We start from the raw sequence: 23,329 nt of genomic DNA, 5'->3' as shown, positions 1-23,329 counted from the left end.
AGATAGCCTAGCTACAGGCATCCATGCTCTGGTTACCACATGTTTGGACTACTGCAGTAGGTTATACATGGGGCTGCCTTTGAAAATAGTCTGGAAACTTTGGCTAGTCCAAAATAGGGCACTGGAATTGTTAGTGGGGACTGGTCGATATCATCATATTACACCAGTGCTTTATGATTTGCATTCACTGCCAATCTGTTTCTGGGCCCAGTTCAAAGTGTTTGTATTAATCTACAAAGCACTAAAGGGCTTGGGGCCAGGTAACATGCCCAGACCCTAAGATCATCTGAAGAAGGCTTTTTCAGTGGTGGCACCCAAATTGTGGAATGCTCTCCCCAGAGAGGCTTGCCTAGTGTTGATGTTGTGGCATTTTGAGTGCCTAGTGAATATATTTTTTATTTTACCAGACTTTTTATTCCTTCAATTAAAAAAAAAAAAGTATTAGTGCATTTTTAGATCTTTGCACTGCTACTGACTTCTACCCCGGTTTTCACTTTGGCTGTCCTGTATTCTGTTTTAAATTTAACATGTTTTATATAATGTTCTACTATGCTGTTGTATTTTGTATGGTTTTATGTTTTGTTTTGTGATCAGAGAAATTCTGCTTGTGGGTAGTATAGAAATGTAAACATATCAATCAAGTGAGAGAAGAGAGGAGTATGTAAGCCCAAGGTTCATTCACATCATGCAAAACCATTTTTAAGCAATGCACCGAAACCAGACCATTCTATCAGTATTTTGTTATGCTATGAACAATTCCCACTTCTTCATCTCCCATAAGTGAGTTATGGTGACAGGAATATAGAAGGGTACCATATTGAATATAAACATTTTGACAAGCGGCTTAGCTTGCCAAATGCAACAGTTCAAAAACATTTAGATCTGAAAACTAGTTTGTGCTTTATACATTGAAATATCTCTCCATTGAAACTAACTCTTTCAAAGAGTTAGTCTAACTCTTTGATGATCCCTTTAGATATATGATATTTGGAAAGAACTTTCTAATTGTACTAAAGAGATTTTAATGGGTTTTCTTTCTGCTTATCTCCTTGCATTTCATAGACATAGTGATTGACATTACTTTTTATTATTATTATTTGAGTGTCTTACCCATAAATATCAGAAGGAGAAAATTTTCCGGTGGCATACTTAAAAATGTAAATAAAAATCTCAAAAAGATGATATCACACCTTGTTTGCAGGAAAGAGGCTTAAGCTTTTTTTAACTTCCAATTTACTTCTCCCCATCATAGCCACCTACATTGGTCACATGTACTGACCCCAACTTTGTAAACACTGTTGGAAATTTAGATTTGGATCCAAGGTTCCAGCCTTTGAAAATATTAGTTGCACTATAGAAATTGTTACTTCCCACTGGTTAAATTTTGAAATTGAATGCATGTTTATCTTGCTTTGTGAAATGGTACAAATAATACATTGTGCAATGCCCAGTATGAGATTATGCTGTTAGTAATTTACATCAGTAAAGGGGCTAATTGAACCTTTGGTTGAGTAGTCAAATTAGCTCCCCCAGGCTAAAGCTTTCCCTTGTTGTGACAATCGTAATCAGAAGGTCTTTAAGGGTCCATCTTTAGTAGTAGTTACTAATCATGGAGCCATTCACTGCACTGCTTGCATAGGGATTTTGTCAGCAATTACATTTACTTTGAATAGCTAGAGTCCCTTGGGAAGATCATACACCAAAGGATCAAAAAGTTCAACCCAGCTTGCCAGAGCAGAGGCTAAAATAGTGGCTTAAGCATTCAATAGAAGCCCTGTGGAGTATTGTATGTGGGCTCGTGACAAAATGTCTACTCATATGGATGAAAGAAACTCAGTCAAAGGTTTTTTATGGGCATCTGTAGAATGGAACAGGATCACAGTTGATGATGAAAGGCGGCTACAGATTCAGCACACTGCCGCTATCAATTTAGCCTTTGGCCAAGGGCTAGTTCACATATTACAATGGCCACCATGCAGTCATCCAAGGAGCACTTCATAACACCACTGGAGCTTGAAGTTATGCCACACTTGCTTGAAGTTGCCATATGTAACTGCGGCGATCCAGCAGAGATTACATGTGGGCTACCACGGTCCGGGGATCAAAACAGGCATTATTTTAAATCTGTATTTTTCTTTCTTTTTAAGTGTTCTAGAGTAGGCGCAATTCATATTGGGATCCTAGCATGGGGATAGGGAGGGCTTTTAACATCTGGATTGGGCCCACTGTGCCTACTCTAGAGTAAAATGAAAACATGCAGCTGATAGATATGGATTTAAAGTAATGTGTGTTTTGGCCCTGTGAACCAGCCTTAAATGAAACTAAAGGATATTTCGATCAGGGATGGGATACCTCAGGCCTGGGTGCCAAATCCAATCATTTGGGTTCCCCAGATGGTCCTGTCCCCTTTTCCTAGGACCCCCTTTCCTCAACCTCCCATCATTTGGTGGTTTCCCAGCTTTTGTGCAGTTTTTTTTCCCCATTGTAAGTGGTTTAAATGCACAAATGGCCTCTCAAAAATCTCCAGAGTATTTGTGGGCAGAAAAATTAAGGGGACAATTTCACCAAATTTGTCCTAGGGGAGGAGAAATTCTCCCACAGTTTCTCACAGGTAGGGCTCACTATTAGCAGAGCTTATAGCACAGGTTCTTTCTTTCTTTCTTTCTTTCTTTCTTTCCTTCTTTCTTTTTCCTAAGGGTTTTTGGTTTACTGCACTGCTTCTGTAAGTGGCAATGGTGTTGGGGCTTCCACTTTTTTGAGGGAGAATTTTGAATTTCTTTGGGTGATCTTTTTGAACTTACTTAATCAATGCAAGTTGGCTCAGGCTGCTGTGTGTATTTTCTCTCTCTATTACACATCTTTCCATTGCTCTGCAGCTTCCCAGGCCACCTGCAGTTTCTGACCTGAAAAAGCCCCATGGGAGGATGTCTTCCTCATGAGGGCTTTAACAGAAGCGCAGGAAGCCCAGGAGGCTGCAGGCTGCCACAGAAATTATTGTATGATGACAGACAGGACACTCATGCATACTCCTCAGTCGCCTCACAAGTAAGGTAAGCACAAGAAACCCCAAACCCAACCCATGAGAATTTCTCTGAAATTTCTCCTCCTATGAATTTATTTTCAAAAGCAATTTCTTTTCTATCAAATTGAATAAGAATGGTCAAAAAACATGTGGGAAAATTTTTTCGGCATGGCACTAATATATATAAATGCAGAGAGAGAGAGAGAAAGAGAGGAAGGGAGAGAGAGACAGAGGAAGGGAAAGAGAGAATTTTGGCCCTGCCCTTATTGCCATTGGCTTTGTCTTCCTCCTTTACCTTCAGACCCACCCACCACTGGAACGCAGCCCCCACAAGCATCTCTGAAATTGAATTCATTTCTGGAGCGGAAAGAGATACTCCATTCCTGAGTTAGATCATGTGTTCTTCCCACCATGGGACAATTGGCTTCTGCATATGTTTGTGATTACTGAACCTTGTTTATAGAGTGGGCCTGCACAACTTGTCACCCATCAAACTCAACATAACTCTCAAGCATGCCTTGTAGCTTTAACAACAACCCTCTCCCCTTTTCAGTGCCAGGAAGGCAGCAAAAGCAGGAGGTTTATTGAGCTCCTAGTCACATGCCATATGTCACTGGTGGGCCACACTGAGCTTGGTGGGTCACACATTGGCAACTTCTGATAGAATAGGCATTTATTAGTGCTTCATCCCAAATGAATAGTAGGTTCCACAAAATACCACAGTAACCTATGCCTATTATGATGCTCATCAGATTGCAGATACCTTCCTATGATGGTGGTAGACAAGGGTAGGCAACCTGGTACACACACACACACACCCCGATGATTTGGACAAGAACGCTCATAATTCCTGACCATTGCCATGCTGGCTGAGACTGATGGGAGTTTTAGTTCAAAACATCTGGAGGGCAGGAGCTTGCCTACCCCTTCAAGAGAATGTTGCATCAATACAGCCAACAATGCTGGTGTTTTCTAGATAAGCCAAGAGGGCATTTTTTTCCTCACGTGGGAAGGCTAGAATTTTACCACCAACTTGTCTGTCTGGCGGAATACTGGAGGGAGTCTATTAAGATCCACTCAAGTGTTCATTATAGCTGCTGCTTGCTAACCTGAACATGTGAAACTGCCATCGTCAGTTATCATGTGATCAATCATCATGGATCATTTGCCTCAGGCAATTATTCCAGGCTGGGAGATGATAAATCTATCCTGGATTAGCTATTACCCAACATGTATTAGCTATCATTCAATTGAATGTATCTACTACTTACCCCATTTTAATTGTAGCTATTAAATTGATAGCCCTCACCTTTCTCTCATGTTCCCACGGAATGATATACAAAGCCAAGAAATTATACCTGAGCTCACTCCACATCTTGCCAGTGTCTTTAAGGCCCTCTGTAATGTTGGTAAAAAGAGCTGAGGTAGGAGGCCACCCTAATGGCAGAAAGTGAAGAGGATCTCAAGAGCCTCTTGTTGAGGGTGAAAGAGGAGAGTGCAAAAGCTGGTTTGAAACTCAACATTAAAAAAACTAAGATCATGTCATCTGGCCCCATCACTTCCTGGCATATAGAAGGGGAAGAAATGGAAGCAGTGACAGATTTTACTTTCTTGGGCTCCAAGATCACCACAGATGGTGACTGTAGCCATGAAATTAAAAGACGCTTGCTCCTTGGGAGGAAAGCTATGGCCAACCTAGACAGCATAGTAAGAAGCAGAGATATCACCTTGCTGACAAAGGTCCGTCTAATCAAAGCTATGGTTTTCCCAGTAGTAATGTATGGCTGTGAGAGCTGGACTATAAGGAAGGCTGAGCGCCGAAGAATTGATGCCTTCGAACTGTGGTGCTGGAGAAGACTCTTACGAGTGCCCTGGACTGCAAGGAGGTCAAATCAGTCCATCCTAAAGGAAATCAACCCTGAGTGCTCCTTGGAAGGACAGATAATGAAGCTGAAGCTCCAATATTTTGGCCACCTAATGCGAAGAGAAAACTCCCTGGAAAAGACCCTGATGCTGGGAAAGACTGAAGGCAAAAGGAGAAGGGGACGGCAGAGGATGAGATGGCTAGATAGCATCACAGATGCAATGAATATGAACTTGAGCACGCTCCGGGAGAGAGCGCAGGACAGGAAGGCCTGGCGTGCTATGGTCGATGGGGTCACGAAGAGTCGGACACGACTGAACGACTGAACAACAACAACAGGAGGCCACAGGAAGGAGGCAGAACAACAAGAGTGCCATCATAGAAAAAGCCCAACTCCATGCCCTAACAATCTCACTTCCATTTGCAGGAGAAAACCGAGCAAATCCTTTTCCATAGATTACAGAGTACAGGCCAGCTCTATGATACATTATCATCCTTGTTCCATACCAGGTGCAAATTGGATGGGTTAGGGATGGTGTGGGCACCTGATTGGGTCTGGAAATCCAGCAAAACTCCCCTGCCCACTGCCTTGAGCCGCACCTGCCATGCGTTCTGCCCCATCCAACCACCCCCAGTCACCAAGCTGCCCACACTCACCCCAGGTCTGTCCAGCAATCTCTGTGCCTGCCTTTAAAAAAAAAAAAAAAAAGTGTAACCTTGTGTATATTGGCCATTCATTGCACCATTTTGCAGAAGAGCAAAGGTGCACATATCTGTGCCAGCCTTTTTTTCCCCCCACAATATGGCAGGTGCAGAGATCGCCAGATAGGCCTGGGGTTAGTGTGGGCTGCTCTGTGAGCAAGAGGCGTGGGTCTGGTGGCTCGCAAGCAGGGGCAGGGGTTGGCGGGTGCCCAGAGAACCCAGATGGCAGGATGCCTGTCCATCCCTAAGATTGATCCTAGGAGCCGGATGATATTAGGGGGAGGGGGCCCCCGTTTTTCCTTCTTCCATGCAGAGAGAGGCAAAGAGCCACTCTCTAATCTGACTAAGGGATTCAGCCAGCTCCTCCAAGCCAGCTTGGAGAAAGGGACTCAGCCAGCTCAGTTGGTCTCCCACCCCTTCTCCCTTTGGGGAAGGGGAGGGGCTTGCCCAAGGCCCTGCAGGCCAGATGAGATGGTGTGGTTGTCCAAATTGGGCCCATAGGCCAGATGTACCCCATCCCTGTTCTATACCATTCCAACTCTAAGCATCCCTCCATTAGCTAAATATTACCTGAGGTAGCCTTTCTCAACCAGATGCCTTCCAGATGTTTGGAGCTGGCTGTGGCTGATGGGTCTTGATGTCCAATACATCTGGAAAGCACTGGAGGCTAAGCAAAGGTGTCCCAGAATAGAGGTTGCACAATGCTTATGTAAAGTACACTGGAGTACATGGCAGTGACAAATCATGAGCGTTTCTGCTCATTGTTCTTTTGCAGTCTTTCATTTTAATTCCAGCAAATCAAGCTGAAGGGGGGGATACATTCAATCAAACCTTTGAACATCTACTTTAGAATGATTAAAAGCAACACACTGATCGTTGCATTTTAAAAAGTTGCTTTTGTCATGGATGTTGTGATTTAAAATGTTTCTGGACAATCCATTGAGGTTGCTGGGTAATTTGTTTCTTTTCATTTGTAAACATAGAATAAGGACAAGATTGAAATATATGAACTTCCAATAAAAGTGTGTGTGGGGGGATTCTAAAGCTATCTACTTAGAAATTATTGACCAGAAATACATAAGGGGTACATTAGCCAGCACTGAGGGAGATTGTATTTAAAGTAATTGGAACAGACATCACGCATGCTTATTTATGAATTTTTAAGGGTTGCTTTTCATCAAAAAATCAAAGTGGCATTTAAAATAATTAATTATTCATATTGATGGAAATGGCAAAGTTGGCCAAGCACTGCCTCGTCGTTTAATTGAAGCTAAATAAAGAAGCAGCTTAGAAGCAGCTTTCATTTCTTCCACTGCTAAGATGACATAACATTGAACTGCAGGCCTTGTGTCGTTGCTAAACTGAACAGCCTATGCCACATTTAACACTGAAATACACACACACACACACACACACACACATGGCCATAATCATCGAATCACAGGCCAACATCACACAGGCTTGGAAAAGTTGCACAATTTGGCTCCCTGGGAATCCCAACTTTCTATTTTATTTTATTTTATTTTATATTATAATAAAAACAAGTTCTTAGCCCATAGCATTGAAAAAATGTACTTGAAAGTCCCGCATCAAGGAAACTATCAGCAGTCTGAGGAGTCATGCTGGATCAGACCAAGGGTCCGTCTAGTCCACCATTCTATTCACACAGTGGCCAACCTGCTGCCTATGGGGAACTCACAGGCAGGAGTGCAACACACCATCTGTCCCATGTTCCCCAGCAACTGGTATACATAGGCTCACTGCCTCTGGTACTGGAGGTAGCACATAGCCACCAAGACTAGTAGCCATTGATGGCTTTTTCCTCCAGGAATTTGTCAACCTCGCTTTTAAAGCCATCCAAATTGGTGACCATCACTACATCTTGTGGTAGGGAATTCCATAGTTTAACTATGTGCTGTGTGAAGAAGTATTTTCTTTATCTGTCCTGAATCTCCCACCAATCCGCTTCATGGGATGATCCCAGGTTCTAGTATTATGAGAGAGGGAGAAAAATGTCTCCCTATCCACATTCTCCACACCATGCATATTTTTGTACAACACCTCTATTATGTCTCCCCTTACTGTCCTTTTTTCCCAAGCTAAACAATCCCAGTTATTGTAACCATCTCTCATAGGGGAGATGCTCCTGCCCCTTGATCATTTTAGTTGCCCTTTTCAGAGCTTTTTCTAGCTCTACAATTAGGGGTGGACGAAAGTCACTTACCTTTTCTCGCAGCTTGTTCGTGGTGGGGGGGAGCGCTTCGCTGCTCCCCCCGCGAAGTTCAGGCCGGGGGGGGAGGCTTCCCGCCTCGCCCGGCCGAAATTCAGGCCGGGGGGGAGGCTTCCCGCCTCGCCCGGCCGAAATGCAGGCCGGGGGGGTGGCTTCCCGCCTCGCCCGGCCGCGAACACGAAAGTAAAAAAAAAAAAAAAAAAATGCCCCCTGATAGGCTACGTGACGATTCACATAGCCTATCACGGCTAGATCTGCAAAGTCAGCCGTGATAGGCTACGTCAATCATCACGCAGGCTATCACGGGTGACTTTAAAAAAAAAAGCGCGTACGGATAATGGCGGCCCCCATAGGGAGCCGCCATTCCCGTTCCTTATTTGGTCACTGTAGTCTACGTAAAGATTTACGTAGACTACGGCGAAAATAAGGGCAACGCTATTTGCGTTGCCCTTATTTTCGCCGTAGTCTACGTAAAGATTTACGTAGACTACAGCGACCAAATAAGGAACGGGAATGGCAGCTCCCTATGGGGGCCGCCATTATCTGTACACACTTTTTTTTTTTTTTAAGTCACCTGTGATAGGCTACGTGACGATTCCCGTAGCCTATCACGGCTGACTTTGCAAATCTAGCCATGATAGGCTACGTGAATCGTCACGTAGCCTATCAGGGGACTTTTTTTTCTTTTTCTTTTATTGCAATAGCGGCGGCGGCAGCCGGTCGAAAGACCGGCTGCCGCTCCCGCCCCGCTCGAACACCCGACGAACCGCCAGCTGGACCCGCCGCCAGGAGGGACATTCAGGGAAGGTAAGTCCCGTCCCGGGGGGGGTGCAGGGGGCGGGGGGGTGCGGAGGATTTCTCCCTGAAAGTTGTTTGGGGGGCCGAACACGTTGGCTCTCGGCCCCCCGAAGTTTCGGGGAGAAATTCTCCTCTATCCCTATCTACAATACCATTTTCTAGATGTGGTGATCCGAACTGTACACAGTATTCTAGGTGTGATTGCTCCATAGATTTGTATAGGGGCTGTATGCTATTGGCAGTTTTATTCTCAATCCTTTTATAATTATGCCTTACATGGAGTTTGCCTTTTTTTTACAGCAGCCACACACTGGGTCAACCATCCCAGTTTGGGTTTGAGTTCCCCAAATTGTACTGTGACTTATAGAGTGGGAAAAAAGTTCATGCAATATAAAAGAAATCCAGGGCACTTGCTTCATTTGCATAATTCATGCAGGTTGCAGAATCCAGCATTTCCTGGTGCAAAATATGGAAAAGTTGTCATGTTAATCTATAGCAACAAATGTGCTGTGTCTAGGAATGTGGGAGAAATGTGTTCAGTTCATCTTTTAATGCAAACCTAATTCAGACATCTCCCAAACCAATATATAAAACAAAACACAGTTATCCTTCACTGTTCACAGTAGGGATGTACAGATTGTGTAAAATCCATTGCGAGCAGAGATGGGTCAAAGAAGACGCAGACAACAAGCTTGGATTGAAAATTGGGCCACATTTATTGAAATAGCTGCAAAGGGGTAACTAGGACGGGCATCTAACTGTGTCAGCGGCTAGCTGACACTTCTAGGGCGAAAACACACCCAGCCTGAGGAGTGGCGGTGATCTCGCCATCCCTCCGGACTGCCCCTTCTGGGGGAGGTAGACCTTCCGGTGTCACCCCCAACCCGGTGCCGCACAACACCTGGGTGAGTGAGTAGGGCTGGTCTCCCAGGCAACACTTATCCCCCCGCCGAGCCGCACAACCTGTTCGGGGGGCCTCAGACGTCACCTGTCACCATAAGGTGCTTCTGCATGCACACCATCCCTACTCCCTTTCCTGTTTTGCCCGTCCTAGCCGCCAAGTGGAATGTGACCGATGATATAGACTGTATTCCCTTACAGGACACAAACAACCCACATAACAGTGTGACGTAGGCAAAAAAGACTCACAGTCCTAGGCCAATCTGGCTGTGAGCCAAAAAATTCCTACATGGCTCCCAACGGGGCAACCGGCAAAACCCACACTGCTAAGAGGAGGGTGGGAGGGAGCTGCGTCACGCCAAAGAGCTGAGATAGGGAGGGGGGTCGAGTTTAAGAAAACTCGGCCCGCTCCTCCCTGACTGGTGGGGCGACTGGGGTGCACCAATCAGAGGCCCATACGTCTTATCACCCCACCCGCCCGCAATGGCCCCCCCTTTCAGCCAGACAAGCTGGCACTGGGTAGGGCATTTGCGAGCGGAGGTGGGTCAAAGAAGACGCAGACAACAAGCTTGGATTGAAAATTGGGCCACATTTATTGAAATAGCTGCAAAGGGGTAACTAGGACGGGCATCTAACTGTGTCAGCGGCTAGCTGACACTTCTAGGGCGAAAACACACCCAGCCTGAGGGGTGGCGGTGATCTCGCCATCCCTCCAGACTGCCCCTTCTGGGGGAGGTAGACCTTCCGGTGTCACCCCCAACCCGGTGCCGCACAACACCTGGGTGAGTGAGTAGGGTTGGTCTCCCAGGCAACACTTATCCCCCCGCCGAGCCGCACAACCCGTTCGGGGGGCCTCAGACGTCACCTGTCACCATAAGGTGCCTCTGCGTGCACACCATCCCTACTCCCTTTCCTGTTTTGCCCGTCCTAGCCGCCACAGGAGTCACAAGCCTATTGCTTGTGAAACTCCCCCCACCTGCGCAGAAGAACTTCCCGCAGGCCCCTTTGCAGATCGGCCAAAAATAAGTCGTTGCCTATGTCTGACAGGTGGACGCCATCCTGCCTGTAAAGCTCCCTCCTAGTCCAATGGATTCCTTGGTGGTTGATATAACCATCACCATGCTCTGACAACCCACGTGCCAGTTCTCTGTTCACCTTGCGCCGGGCCCGTTCCATGGCCGCATTTCTCTGTGCCCTCCACATGATTCTCCGGAGCATTGAGGACCATAATATGGTCAACCCCGGCCAACGATGTCGGATCATCCGCAGATCAGCCAATGCCTGCTCAATCAAGCCCTTTCCAGGCTTGTAGCCCAGGTCGTTCCCTCCTAGGTGCAGCACCAGGACCTGTGGAGGGAAACTGGCCAAACCTCGTTGAAAGAGTGTGGGAAGAAGACTGTCCCATCGCATACCCCGTTGGCCAAGCCATTGTATTGCCACCTGTTGGGGAAACTGCAGCCGGGATCCGAAGGCCGACATAGAATCTCTGCGGGCAGCCCAAAAAAACATACTGTGCCCACAAATGAGCACCTGTACCAGCGTCGGTCGAATCCCATCTAAATAAAACATTGGGGAGGGCAAAGAGAATCATCATGAAGCATCAGGCAACTTGCGAATGTAAGAGCGAAAGGCCCTGGAGCGCCATCTCCCTACCGCCTTCACTTGCTTGGAAGAAAAGCCTATGGCAGCTGCCGTAGAGGCTGCCCCAATACAGAATGAGTGAGTCCCAAAACGATAATGCCTCAGACCCAGTGTGGTCAAGGCTAACTTAGTGACTGCCCCAAATTGGAACTTTGTCAGTGGTGAACCGTCAGCATGGCAAAATAGGGGACCCTCCTTTGCCCCGCGATACTCAATGAAAGCCTGCAAGGCCCTGACAGGGCATAACTCGTCAGCCTGGGCCTGGTTAAGGGTCACCAATGCTCCCTTGCCTGACTGATTGGTTTTTGAACGTCGAATATGGAGGTGAATCAGGTTAGAATGGATCAGGATATCGGAATACCTCAAGGCCCTCCCAGTGGTGTCAGATTTGGATGTCCAGACCAGTTCTGAGATCCTAAGGGCCCCGAAAAAGGCTGTTAAGGCCGCAGCATGACAAAGGGAGGCTTCATATGGAGAAGAGCAAATGGAGGGCCACAATGCCCGAAGCCCTATAAGAATAACTGGCGACAAAGGATGTCTGGAGTCTGGCGGGGCAGGAGACATCCGTGCCCAGCCTTGCACAGCCTTCCTGATTCGGAAATCTGAGGTGGAGTCCTCCACCCCTCGCACTTTGGCCCAGAAGGCCAAAGAGGCGAGTTTCCCCGAAATGGTCCTAGCAGACAGTCCCTTATTATGCAGATGTACGCAGAATTGTAACAAGTGGTCCACAGGTAAGGGCCACACCTCCTGCAACTGCAGTCCACACCTGAAGGCGCTAAACTCCCTACCTGCTCTCTCGTAGGCAGCTCTTGTGCTGGGGGTTATAGAATTCAGGATAGCGTGTTCGACTTGATAGCGCCAATCTCCCACAGTTCGTCTGGCATGGGGTCTGGCAGCGGATGTGCCCACGGAGCCAACGCACGGAACCGGTCGATCTGGTTTCGTGACAAAGCATCGGCTACAGGGTTACCCAGACCCGGCACGTGGCGGGCGCAGAACCATATGTTGTGGCGTAGGCATTGGAGGGTAAATGCTCTAACTAACTTCATAACCCTTTGGTTTCTGGAGGATAAAGTATTAATGATGTGCACTACCGCCAAATTGTCACACCAAAAAAGAGCGACAGAGTTGGCCATCAATTCTGCCCAAATACATACAGCCACGTAAATGGGGAAGAATTCCAGGAAGGTGAGGTCACAACAGATACTGCCGGCAGCCCAGCTCTCTGGCCACTGGCCCTGGCACCACCGATCTCACCAAATTAGCCCAAAACCAAAAGTGCCAGCCGCATCTGAATGGATCTGCATGTCGGCTCGTAGAAGTAACTCACGCCTCCAAAAGGAGATGCCGTTAAAGTCTCTCAGAAATTTAAGCCATACCCGCAGGTCCATGCGCATAGCAGAGGTGACTCTGGTGCGATGATGCAGGAGTCGAAGACCCCGCATTGCCCAGCTGAGCTGTCGCAGGAATGCGCGGCCAGGGGCCAGTACCCTACAAGCGAAGTTCAAATGGCCAACGATCTCTTAGAGGGCTCTAAGGGAGACTTTACGAAGGTGCAAGATGGATTGGATCTTGTTCCTAAGTACCAGCAATTTATCATGAGGGAGACGAGAACACTGTGCGAGGGTCTCGAGCTCGATCCCTAAGAACGTCAAAGTAACAGCTGGGCCCTTGGTCTTCTCGTGTGCCAAAGGGACACCTAAATCTGAGGACAGGGATATGAATGCCTTAATTAGGTCAGAGCATTGACTGCCGTCCCCGGGTCCAGCAAACAAGAAGTCATCCAAATAGTGGACCACATCGCTGCAGCCCGTCTTATCCTGTATGGCCCATTCCAGAAAGGTACTAAATGTTTCAAACATGGCGCAAGAAATGGAGCATCCCATAGGGAGGGCGCGGTCGATGTAAAATTTGTCCTGGAAGGAAAATCCCAGCAAATCAAAATCTAGAGGATTGATAGGCAAAATGCGAAAAGCGGATTTGATATCACATTTGCCCATCAATGCCCCGTGGCCCAGGGCTCTTATCATGGCTACCGCAGTGTCAAAGGAAGTGTAACGCACGGAACATAGGGAATCTGGGATTTCATCGTTAACAGACTGACCTTTGGGGAAAGAGAGGTCATGAATTAACCTGAACTCACCAGGCGATTTCTTGGGGATAATTCCCAAAGGGGAAATCCACAGGTTGGGTAGCGGGGGCGAGGAAAAGGGGCCGATGTCTCAACCTGACTGAACTTCTTTGTTAATTTTGTCTTGCACCAAGTGCCGCATGCTAAGAACAGACCGGTGGTTACCGGTCAAATACGGCTTTCACAGACCCATAAAGGGGATCCTGAAACCCAGTGTAAAGCCGCGTTCCAAGTAGATTGCTGCCCGACGATTTGGGTAACGCCTTAGAAGTTGAAGGAGTGGAAGAATCTTAACTGGGCTGGGGCCCTTTGTGAGGGGGAGGGTGCCCACCGCCCTGTTTTCTGCCACCACGGCCATCCCTTGGGGAACCTTTCCAACCTCTGGCTCTCGGGCAGGAGGAGCAGGAGTGTTGAGCGCCACAAAGAGAGCACTCGTGCTGGAAATGGCATGGGTTTCGGGAGCAGGAACCTTTGGAGCTGAACTCTCAGCACAGCCAGCGGTGTTGAACCCCTGGACCCGCAATAGGCCTAACGGCTATTGCGGGCGACAGCTTGGCCAGGATGTGGCCGCTGTCGGACCTGTCGCCAAAGCCCAGCCTAGAAGGGGTCATGAATTGGAGCCAAAGGTCCTGGTCCTTCAGATCCCAGCGCATGGAGGGATCAATGGCGGCCCTCCTACAAAAGGCTTCATCGTAGGCCAGCCATGCACTCCCTTCATATTCGGTGTAAGCCCTGTATATTATGTCAAGGTATTTGGTGAGAACCCAAGCCCTCTCAGGGAATCTCTGTTGGAGGATGCCAGCGTAAATTAAAAAACCTGGCAACCAGTTCACCCAGGTGCGAGGCACTTTGCGGGCTTTGCTCCGCTCAGGATCTCGGTCATGGGTCCTATCTTTATCGCTGGGTTCAGGCTCATGAAAGAGCAGGGCAAAGACATTGGTAAATTCACCCCGCAGAATCTTTTCTCTGATGGCAATGGTTAAGTGAAAACCAATAGGGGAGGAAGTAGCACCAGTGGGCATAGATCCTCTACTCAGGTTGGCGCATGGGTCAACCAAGGACAACTGTGGGACTAGGAGAGGAGGAGATAGGGAAGCCAGGAGGTCCTGAAAAGAATTGGCGGGCCCCTGCCAAACACTGGTGGAGGCGACGTTAATTGGATGAGGCTGGAGCAGTGGCGGAGCCAACGTGGTGGCATCTCCTGCTAAGGGGAATGAAGCGCCAGGCCCCACTGAATTAGGTGGGCTAGCCACCGGAGCAGTTGAGCTGAGAGTTGAGGCCGAGGCAACGGGCTGGGGAGTACTAACTAGGGGTGCACGAAAGTCACTTACCTGGTCTCGCAGCTTGCTTCGCGGTGGGGGGGAGGCGCTTCGCTGCTCCCCCCGAAGTTCAGGCCGGGGGGGAGGCTTCCCTCCTCGCCCGGCCGAAATTCAGGCCAGGGAGGAGGCGCCTCGCCTCGCCCGGCCGCGAAATAAAAAATTAAAAAAAAAAACCCCCCGTGATATGCTACGTGACGATTTACGTAGCCTATCAGGGCTAGATCTGCAAAGTCAGCCGTGATAGTCTACGTTAATCGTCACATAGCCTATCACGGGTGACTTAAAAAAAAAGAAAAAAAAAGCGCGTACGCAAATGGCGGCCCCCATAGGGAGCCACCATTCGCGTTCCTTATTTGGTCGCTGTAGTCTACGTAATCTTTACGTAGACTACAGCGACCAAATAAGGAACGCGAATGGCGGCTCCCTATGGGGGCCACCATTAGCCGTACGCGCTTTTTTTTTTTAAGTCACCCGTGATAGGCTACGTGACGATTTATGTAGCCTGTCACAGCTGACTTTGCAAATCTAGCTGTGATAGGCTATGTTAATCGTCACGTAGCCTATCACGGGGGCGTTTTTTTTTTTTTTACTTTTCTTGGAATGGCAGCGGTGGCAGCCGGTCAAAAGACCGGCTGCCGCCCCTGCCCCTGTCGAAGCCCTGCCAAACCGCCGCCGGGACCCGCTGCCGGGAGGGACATTCGGGAAAGGTAAGTCCCATCCCGGGGGGGGGGGAGGCGGGGGGGCGGAGAATTTCTCCCCGAAACTACTTCGGGGGGCTGAATACGTTGGCACTTGGCCCCCCGAAGTTTCGGGGAGAAATTCTCCCCCATCCCTAGTACTAACTGGGGAGGCTGAAGTAACTGAGGGAAGTGAAAGAGGGGGAACCGGGCCACCCTGAAGAGTAAACCACGGCAACCAACCCCATGGGGTGATTTGCCCCATGCCCGGCCATGCGAATTGAGGTGCCAAAGCAGTCTCACCTGTATCAATCGTAGGTGTACTCTGGTCCCTAGCTGGAAAAACCAACGTTGCTGCTTGGGCACCCAGGGAAGATGAGGCCACATAAGGGAGGAGCTCCACTAAAGGCGATGAGCCTTCTGGAAGAGCTGAGGAAGAGGAGGTGGATGCCTCAATAGCGTCCAGATGAGCTGAAATAGAAAGAAGCAACGAGCGTTGGGTCTGCTGCCGCGTTCAGTTAGGTTGGACCGCTGAGGGTTTTTGGGGCCTGGCTGGGGGAGGGAGAGGTATCCCCGATGAATGCTCAGCAGCTTCCAAACGAGAAAGAATTGATGACAATACCGGATCTGAGTCCTCATCAGACTCAGAATCAGGCCTTGGCAGCGGTCTTTTGGGGAGGGGGGGAGGGGCCCTCCCTTTACCTTTCTTACCACCTTGGCCCTTCTTGGGAGGCATGATGCAAAAGGTGAGTCAAGCTTAGCTGCTATCGGAGACTTAAGTAAGCAAGGTGGCACCCTGGGCAACAGGCAGCTATTACACAATCTTCACAATCAGCGGATACGCGTTCCAGACCGAGAGATTAAAGCTTAAGAAGTGCAGCTAATTTTTTTTTTTTTTTTTTTGGAAGGAAACGCGCTTGAGCGCGGGCGCCCTCAGCTGAGGGCGCCCTAGCTCAGGAGGCACCAAACAGGCAGCTGCGGCTGCTACAATAGTTTAATTAATTAATTTTGGGGGGGAGAGATGCCAACAGGAGAATAGCAAGGCACTGGGGGGAAACACCTAGCCCCTGGCCCTGCCGCCAGACTCACCTCCCCACCAGGCCGTCTAAACTGTCGAGTTGGGGGGGGGAGGCAGGCACGCAGCTGCCGGGACAGCCGAAGACGGCAAACACGGGTGCTGCACTCAATGCACGCCGCCGCCGCACCTTGCCGCCACCAACACCTTCTAGGCCCAGCGAGGCAAGCAAAAGGCCACAGGCCAGCGGAGGCTGGCGGAAGGCAAGCCCTGCAGACTAATACGACAGCCGGCAGACAGGCCGGGAGCTGGCCAGCTGGCAAACAAAAAACGGGCGTGCGATTGAGAGGCCGGGCGGGCGGGTGAGCGGGTGAGCGAGCGAGTGGGCGAGCAGGCGGGCAGGCAGGCAGGCAGGCAAAGGAACGAGGGGGCGGGCGGGCGATCGATTGAGCGGGTGGGCAGGCAAGCAGGCAGGCAAAGGAACGAGGAGGCGGGTGATAGAGCGGGCGGGTGGTCAAACGAAGTGATTGGGGGGGTGAACAAAGGCCGAGTGGGCAGGCGGGCGGGCGCGCGCTGCCCCACCCAGACCCCCAGGAAGAAGTAAGGCGCCTCACCCGGGCACGCAAACTAGGAGCAGCCGGCGTTTAGGCAGCGACGAAGAGAAATCACATGCTCGAGCGCCGCCGCCATGCCACCGGCCAAACCGGGGCTGTGGCGGGCGCTCGAGGAAAAGAGCCGGCAGGGAGGGAGGGAGGGAAGGGGGGATGGACACGATATCACCAGTAACGTTGGCTCTCCTGACGGCCAGCGGGCGCCGTCCCAGAGGGAGTGGCTCCGGAGCGCACGAGACCCACCGCGAGTGTCGGCAACTCGATAGCCGCGCGTGAAGAGAAGCTTTGGCGCGCAGAAGCACGCTGAGTCCACGTGGCTGGAAAGATGACGACGAAGCCGGTCTCCAGCAGGCAAGAGTCCCTCGTCGAATCCAGGTGAGTCTTTAGTTCTCAATAGCTGCGTCGCGCCAAAGAGCTGAGATAGGGAGGGGGGTCGAGTTTAAGACAACTCGGCCCGCTCCTCCCTGACTGGTGGTGTGACTGGGGTGCACCAATCAGAGGCCCATACGCCTTATCACCCCACCCGCCCGCAATGGCCCACCCCTTTCAGCTAGACAAGCTGGCGCCGGGTAGGGCATTTCTGTCTGCATTTAGTGGATTATCAGGCACGTTTTGTTCCATTGTCTGTGCATTGATGGAATTGCATGCATATATATATATATAATAGTTTCTGAATTTGTGCAAATTTGCAAACTTGTGCAAATTTGCACTAATGACAATGCAGAAATCCCCCAAAATGCACCTCCCCAAAATGCACAAATCCCCCCAAAATGTGCATTTTCATGTTTTAGCCTATGGGGAAAACTCACATTTCTGGATTGTGTGTGTGTGTGTGTGTGTGTGTGCACACTCGCATGCAACTTTTTCTATTATGAAAGTTGTGCAAAATTCCAGAAAGTTGGAAAAATAGTCCTCAAGTCCATGGAACCGGCCTGACTAGAGAAAAAGCTGGTCTGCTGTAGAATCCGCAGATTCATTAAAATGCAAACTGATGTGATACTCTTGCACATTTCTCTGACATCCCTAGTTCACAGTTCCCTGACATTTGTGATGCAGTCCTGTGATCCAAACATGCATGCAAAAATGCATATAATTGGGGGAAATCCTTGCAAAAATGTCTACATAAGTGATATGTACAAAAATACATCCTGCTAGGGGAAATTGTTTGCAAAAATCAGTATATTATGCAAAATGGTATACAGCAATGTGTGACTTAGGAGAAATGTGTGTTACAACGCCTTTACAACGCCTACAGCCACCTGCTGCTCGGGGGGGCAGTCCTTGGTGGGTTCTGCAAGAGGGGGAGATTGGCCCCTGGATGCTCAGAAGTTGCTCACCCTTGCTTCTAGTCCCTTGATCATTTCAGTTGTCCTTTTCTGCATCTTTTCCAGCTCTACAAAACCTTTTTGAGGCTCAGTGGCCAGAAAAGTAGTCCAAATGTGGCCACAGCCAGTGGAGGCTGGTGGCTCCTATGTCAATGGGATGGGGAATCTGCTCTTGGTTTCACTCAGGACCAGCCCAAACCAATCAGAACTCCAAATGAGCTATCCAAAGCACTGAACCCTATCCCCCAAATGGATTCAGTACCTTGGATAGCTCATTTAGACCTCTGATTGTTTCTGACTGAAATCCAGAGCAGATTCACCGCCTGACTGACAAAGGAACCACCAGCTCCAACTGGTCACAGCACAGATTTGTCTAAGGGCACTCTTGATGATTGTTGTTGTTTATTCAGTCAGTCACTTCCGACTCTTCGTGACTTCATGGACCAGCCCACGCCAGAGCTTCCTGTCAGTCGTCGCCACCCCCAGCTCCCCCAAGGTCGAGTCCGTCACCTCCAGAATAGCATCCATCCATCTTGCCCTTGGTCGGCCCCTCTTCCTTTTGCCTTCCACTTTCCCTAGCATCAGCATCTTCTCCAGAGTATCCTGTCTTCTCATGATGTGGCTGAAGTACTTCAGTTTTGCCTTTAATCTCATTCCCTCAAGTGAGTAGTCTGGCTTTATTTCCTGGAATATGGACTGGTTGGATCTTCTTGCAGTCCAAGGCACTCTCAGAATTTTCCTCCAGCACCACAGTTCAAAAGCATCTATCTTCCTTCACTGAGCCTTCCTTATGGTCCAGCTCTCGCAGCCGTAGGTTACTACGGGGAATACCATTGCTTTAACTATGCAGAGCTTTGTTGTCAGTGTGATGTCTCTGCTCTTCACTATTTTATCAAGATTGGTCATTGCTGTCCTCCCAAGAAGTAAACGTCTTCTGATTTCCTGGCTGCAGTCAGCATCTGCAGTAATCTTTGCACGTAGAAAGACAAAGTCTGTCACTGCCTCCACATTTTCTCCCTCTATTTGCCAGTGATCAATCAAGCTGGTTGCCATAAATTTTTTTTGAAGTTTAACTGCAACCCAGCTTTTGCACTTTCTTCTTTCACCTTCATCATGAGGTTCCTCAGCTCCTCCTCACTTTCAGCCATCAAAGTGGTATCATCTGCATATCTGAGTTCGTTAATGTTTCTTCCAGCAATTTTAACCCCAGCCTCGGATTCATCTAGCCCAGCACCTCGCATGATGTGTTCTGCGTACGTACGGTACAGGTTGAATAGGTAGGGTGAGAGTATACAGCCCTGCCATACTCCTTTCCCAATCTTAAACCAGGCCATTGTTCCATTGTTTGTTCTTACCATTGCTACTTGGTCATTATACAGATTCCTCAGGAGGCAGACAAGATGACTTGGTATCCCCATACCACCAAGAACTTGCCACAATTTGTGATGATCCACACAGTCAAAGGCTTTAGAATAGTCAATAAAACAGAAATTGATGTTTTTCTGAAACTCCCTGGCTTTCTCCATTATCCAGCGGATATTGGCAATTTGATCTGTAGTTCCTCTGCCTTTTCTAAACCCAGCTTGTACATCTGGCAATTCTCGTTCCATGAATTGCTGGAGTCTACTTTGCAAGATCTCTAGCATTACCTTACTGGCATATGAAATAAAGTGCTACTGTTCGATAGTTTGAACATTCTTTGGTGCTTCCCTTTTTTGGTATGGGGATATAAGTTGATTTTTTTCCAATCTGTTAGCCATTCTTGTGTTTTCCAAATTTGCTGGCATATGGCATGCATCACCTTGACAGCATCATCTTGCAAGATTTTAAACAGTTCAGCTGGGATACCGTTGTCTCCTGCTGCCTTGTTATTAGCAGTGCTTCTTAAGGCCCATTCAACCTCACCTTTCAGGATGTCTGGCTCTAGCTCACTGACCACACCATCAAATCTATCCCCGATACGATTGTCCTTCCTATACAGCTCTTCCGTATATTCTTGCCACCTTTTCTGGATCTCTTCTGCTTCTGTTAGGTCCTTGCCATCTTTGTTTTTGATCATACCCATTTTTCCCTCGAATTTACCTCCGATGTTCCTGACTTTCTGGAAGAGGTCTCCTGTCCTTCCTATTCTATTATCTTCTTCCGCTTCCACACATTACTTGTTTAAAAATACTTCCTTATCTCTTCTAGCTAACCTCTGGAATTTTGCATTTAATTGGGCATATCTCCCCCTATCACTGTTGCCTTTTGCTTTCTTTCTTTCTTGGGCTGCTTCCAGTGTCTCAGCAGACAGCCATCTTGCCTTCTTGGTTTTCTTTTTCTTTGGGACATGTTTTGTTGCCGCCTCCTGAACAATGTTGCTAGGGATGGGCGAAAGTCCCTTACCTGTCCTCGAAGCTTGCTTCGTGGTGGGGGGGAGGCACTTAGGTTCTCCCCCCGAAGTTCAGGCGAGGGTGGGGAGGCGCCTCGCCTCACCCGGCCAAAATTCAGGCCGGGGGGGAGGCGCCCCATCCCTCGCCGGGGAAATTCAGGCTGGGTAGAAGCGCCCCATCTACCCGGCCGCGAAAAAAAAAGTAAAAACACACACACACACACACGTGATAGGCTTAGGGATGGACGAAAGTCCCTTACCTGTCCTCGAAGCTTGCTTTGCGGTGGCGGGGAGGCGCTTCGCTTCTCCCCCCAAAGTTCATGCGAGGGGGGGAGGCGCCCCACCTCGCCCGGCCGAAATTCAGGCCGGGCGGGAGGCGCCCCATCCCTCACCGGTGAAATTCAGGGTTGCGTTGCCCTTATTTTCACCGTAGTCTACGTAAATCTTTACGTAGACTACAGGGACCAAATAAGGAATGCAAATGGCAGCTCCCTATGGGGGCGGCCATTTGCGTACGTGCTTTTTCTTTTCAAAGTCACCCGTGATAGGCTTCATGACGATTTACGTAGCCTATCATGGCTGACTTTGGAAATCTAGCCGTGATAGGCTATGTAAATTGTTACGTAGCCTATCACGGGGGTGTTTTTTTTTTTTTACTTTACTTTTTTTTTTTTGCAATGGTGGCCACGGCAGCCCGTCGGGAGACCGGCCGCCGCCCCCGCCCCCAACGAACCGCTGCCGAACCGCCACCGGGACCCGCTGCCGAGAGGGACATTCGGCCACGGTAAGTCCCATCACGGGGGGGGGCGGGGGGGCAGTGGAGAATATCCCCACCAATTTAAGGGGGCCGAATGCGTTGGCACTCGGCCCCCTGAAGTTTCGTGGAGAAATTCTCGGCCATCCCTAAATGTTGTAAACTTCTGTCCATAGTTCTTCCGGGACCCTACCTACTAAATCTAGTCCCATAAATCTATTCTTCACCTCCACTGCATATTCATGAGGAATATTAGTGAGTTCATATCTAACTGATCTGTGGGTCTTCCCTATTCTCTTTAGTCTGATTCTAAATTGTGCAATAAGAAGTTTGTGATCTGAACATAGGGATGTACGAAACCCCCCTTACCTAGCTCTGCCGGGTTCTGCTGGGGGGGGGAGGCGCTCCGTCCCTCCCCCTGGAATCCTGGCCAGCTGGCTCTGCTCTGCGGGGATTCCGCGGAGCCGCCAGCTGGCTCTGCCAGCACCTGGACATCCGGCCGCTGGCTAGTAGGGATGCAAATGGTGGCAGCCATAGCCGCTGCTGTTTGCGTCCCTGTATTCAGCCGTGATAGGCTATGTAAAGACTTAATTCTCTGACATCCCTAATTTTTGGTTGTCTTAGTCGACGTAAATATTTATTTAGACTAAGAAGGTGAAACTAAGGGGAACACAATTAGCATAGCGGACGCTATTTGTGTTCCCCTTTATTTTCACCGTCTTAGTCTACGTAAATATTTATGTAGACTAAGACAACCAAAAATAGGGAACGCAAATGGCAGCGGCTGTAGCCACCGCCATTTGCATACGCTGTTTTTTTTTTTTTAACCCAGACGTGATAGGCTACGTAAGTCTTTACGTAGCCTATCACGGCTGAATACAGGGACGCAAATGGCAGCAGCTATGGCCGTCGCCATTTGCGTCCCTGCTAGCCAGCGGCAAGATGTCTGCATTTTTTTTGTTTTTTAACCCAGACGTGATAGGCTATGTAAGTCTTTATGTAGCCTATCACGAATGGGGTGGGAAGACTCCAAATGGCAGCAGCGGCAGCGGCCGGTCGGAAGACCAGCCGCAGTCGCTGCCTCCGCCGAAGCCACCGCTGGAGCCGCCGCCAACCAGAACATCTGCCCCAGGTAAGTCTCGTCCCAGGTGGGATCCGCAGGAGGTGGGGGGGTGGCAGGCAGTTCCACCACAGAGTTTGGGACGGAACGACATTTGCGTACGTGCGGTGTTTTTTTTTACTCAGCTTTGTGTATTTCGGAAATTTCGGTTTCAATCGTCTGGTGAAGTCCATGTATAAAGTAGGGATTTACGAAAGTCACTTACCATTTTGCGGATCTGCTTCGTGGTGGGGGGGAGGCACTCCATCCCTCCCACCGGAATCCTCGATGGGGAGGCAGGTGCTCCATCCCTCCCCCCGGAGTCCTGCCCGGCCGGCTCCACTCCGCGGGGATTCCGCAGCCGGACATCTGGCCACTGGGCAGCAGGGACGCAAATGGCGGCAGCCATAGCCGCTTCCATTTGTGTCCCTGTACTCAACTGTGATAGGCTATGTAAATATTTATGTAGCCTATCACGGCAAAATAAAAAAAAATGCTTACGCAAATGGCGGCAGCTATGGTGGCCGCCATTTGCATTTGCTATTTTTCACTGTTCTAACCTACGTAAATATTTACGTAGGCTAGAACAACTAAAAATAGCAAACACAAATGGCGGCCGCCATAGTCGCCACCATTTGCGTACGCTTTGCCCAGCTGCGGCCAGCCAGGAGACCAGCTGCCCCCACCCCTGCTGCCCCCACTGCTGCTGCCCCCGCCGCCGCCCCTGCTGCCCCCACTGCCGCACCTTCCGCCACCGCTGCACCTTCTGCCACCCCCCGCCACTGCTCCTGCCACCCCCGCCACCACCACCACTGCCGCCACACCTTCCGTCACCCATCTGTTCCATGACGGAACGTCACTCAGCTTTTT

The 23,329-nt window shown here is 49.4% G+C and overlaps 1 protein-coding gene across 1 annotated transcript in view; it reads right to left on the bottom strand.

Moving 5' to 3' along the window:
- Positions 1-9,310: 9,310 nt before the first annotated feature.
- LOC146347373 (uncharacterized) overlaps positions 9,311-23,329 on the bottom strand; it is a 154,817-nt gene continuing 140,798 nt past the window's right edge. The window contains exons 2-5 of the mRNA XM_084851500.1: positions 17,154-17,325; positions 15,588-15,755; positions 11,946-12,092; positions 9,311-11,072 (exon numbers count right to left, since the gene is read on the bottom strand). Of these exons, the coding sequence (XP_084707626.1) occupies positions 10,468-11,072; positions 11,946-12,092; positions 15,588-15,755; positions 17,154-17,325 (1,092 nt within the window). The 3' untranslated portion in view covers positions 9,311-10,467. The remainder of the gene's footprint in view (positions 11,073-11,945; positions 12,093-15,587; positions 15,756-17,153; positions 17,326-23,329) is intronic.

The sequence above is a fragment of the Heloderma suspectum genome, chromosome 4 (genome assembly GCF_057233095.1).
Source record: "Heloderma suspectum isolate Gila_16-S chromosome 4, 16-S_ref, whole genome shotgun sequence".
Taxonomy (NCBI): Eukaryota; Metazoa; Chordata; class Lepidosauria; order Squamata; family Helodermatidae; genus Heloderma; species Heloderma suspectum.
Note: the sequence above shows the minus strand (reverse complement) of the source record. Positions and strands in the feature narration are given on the sequence as shown.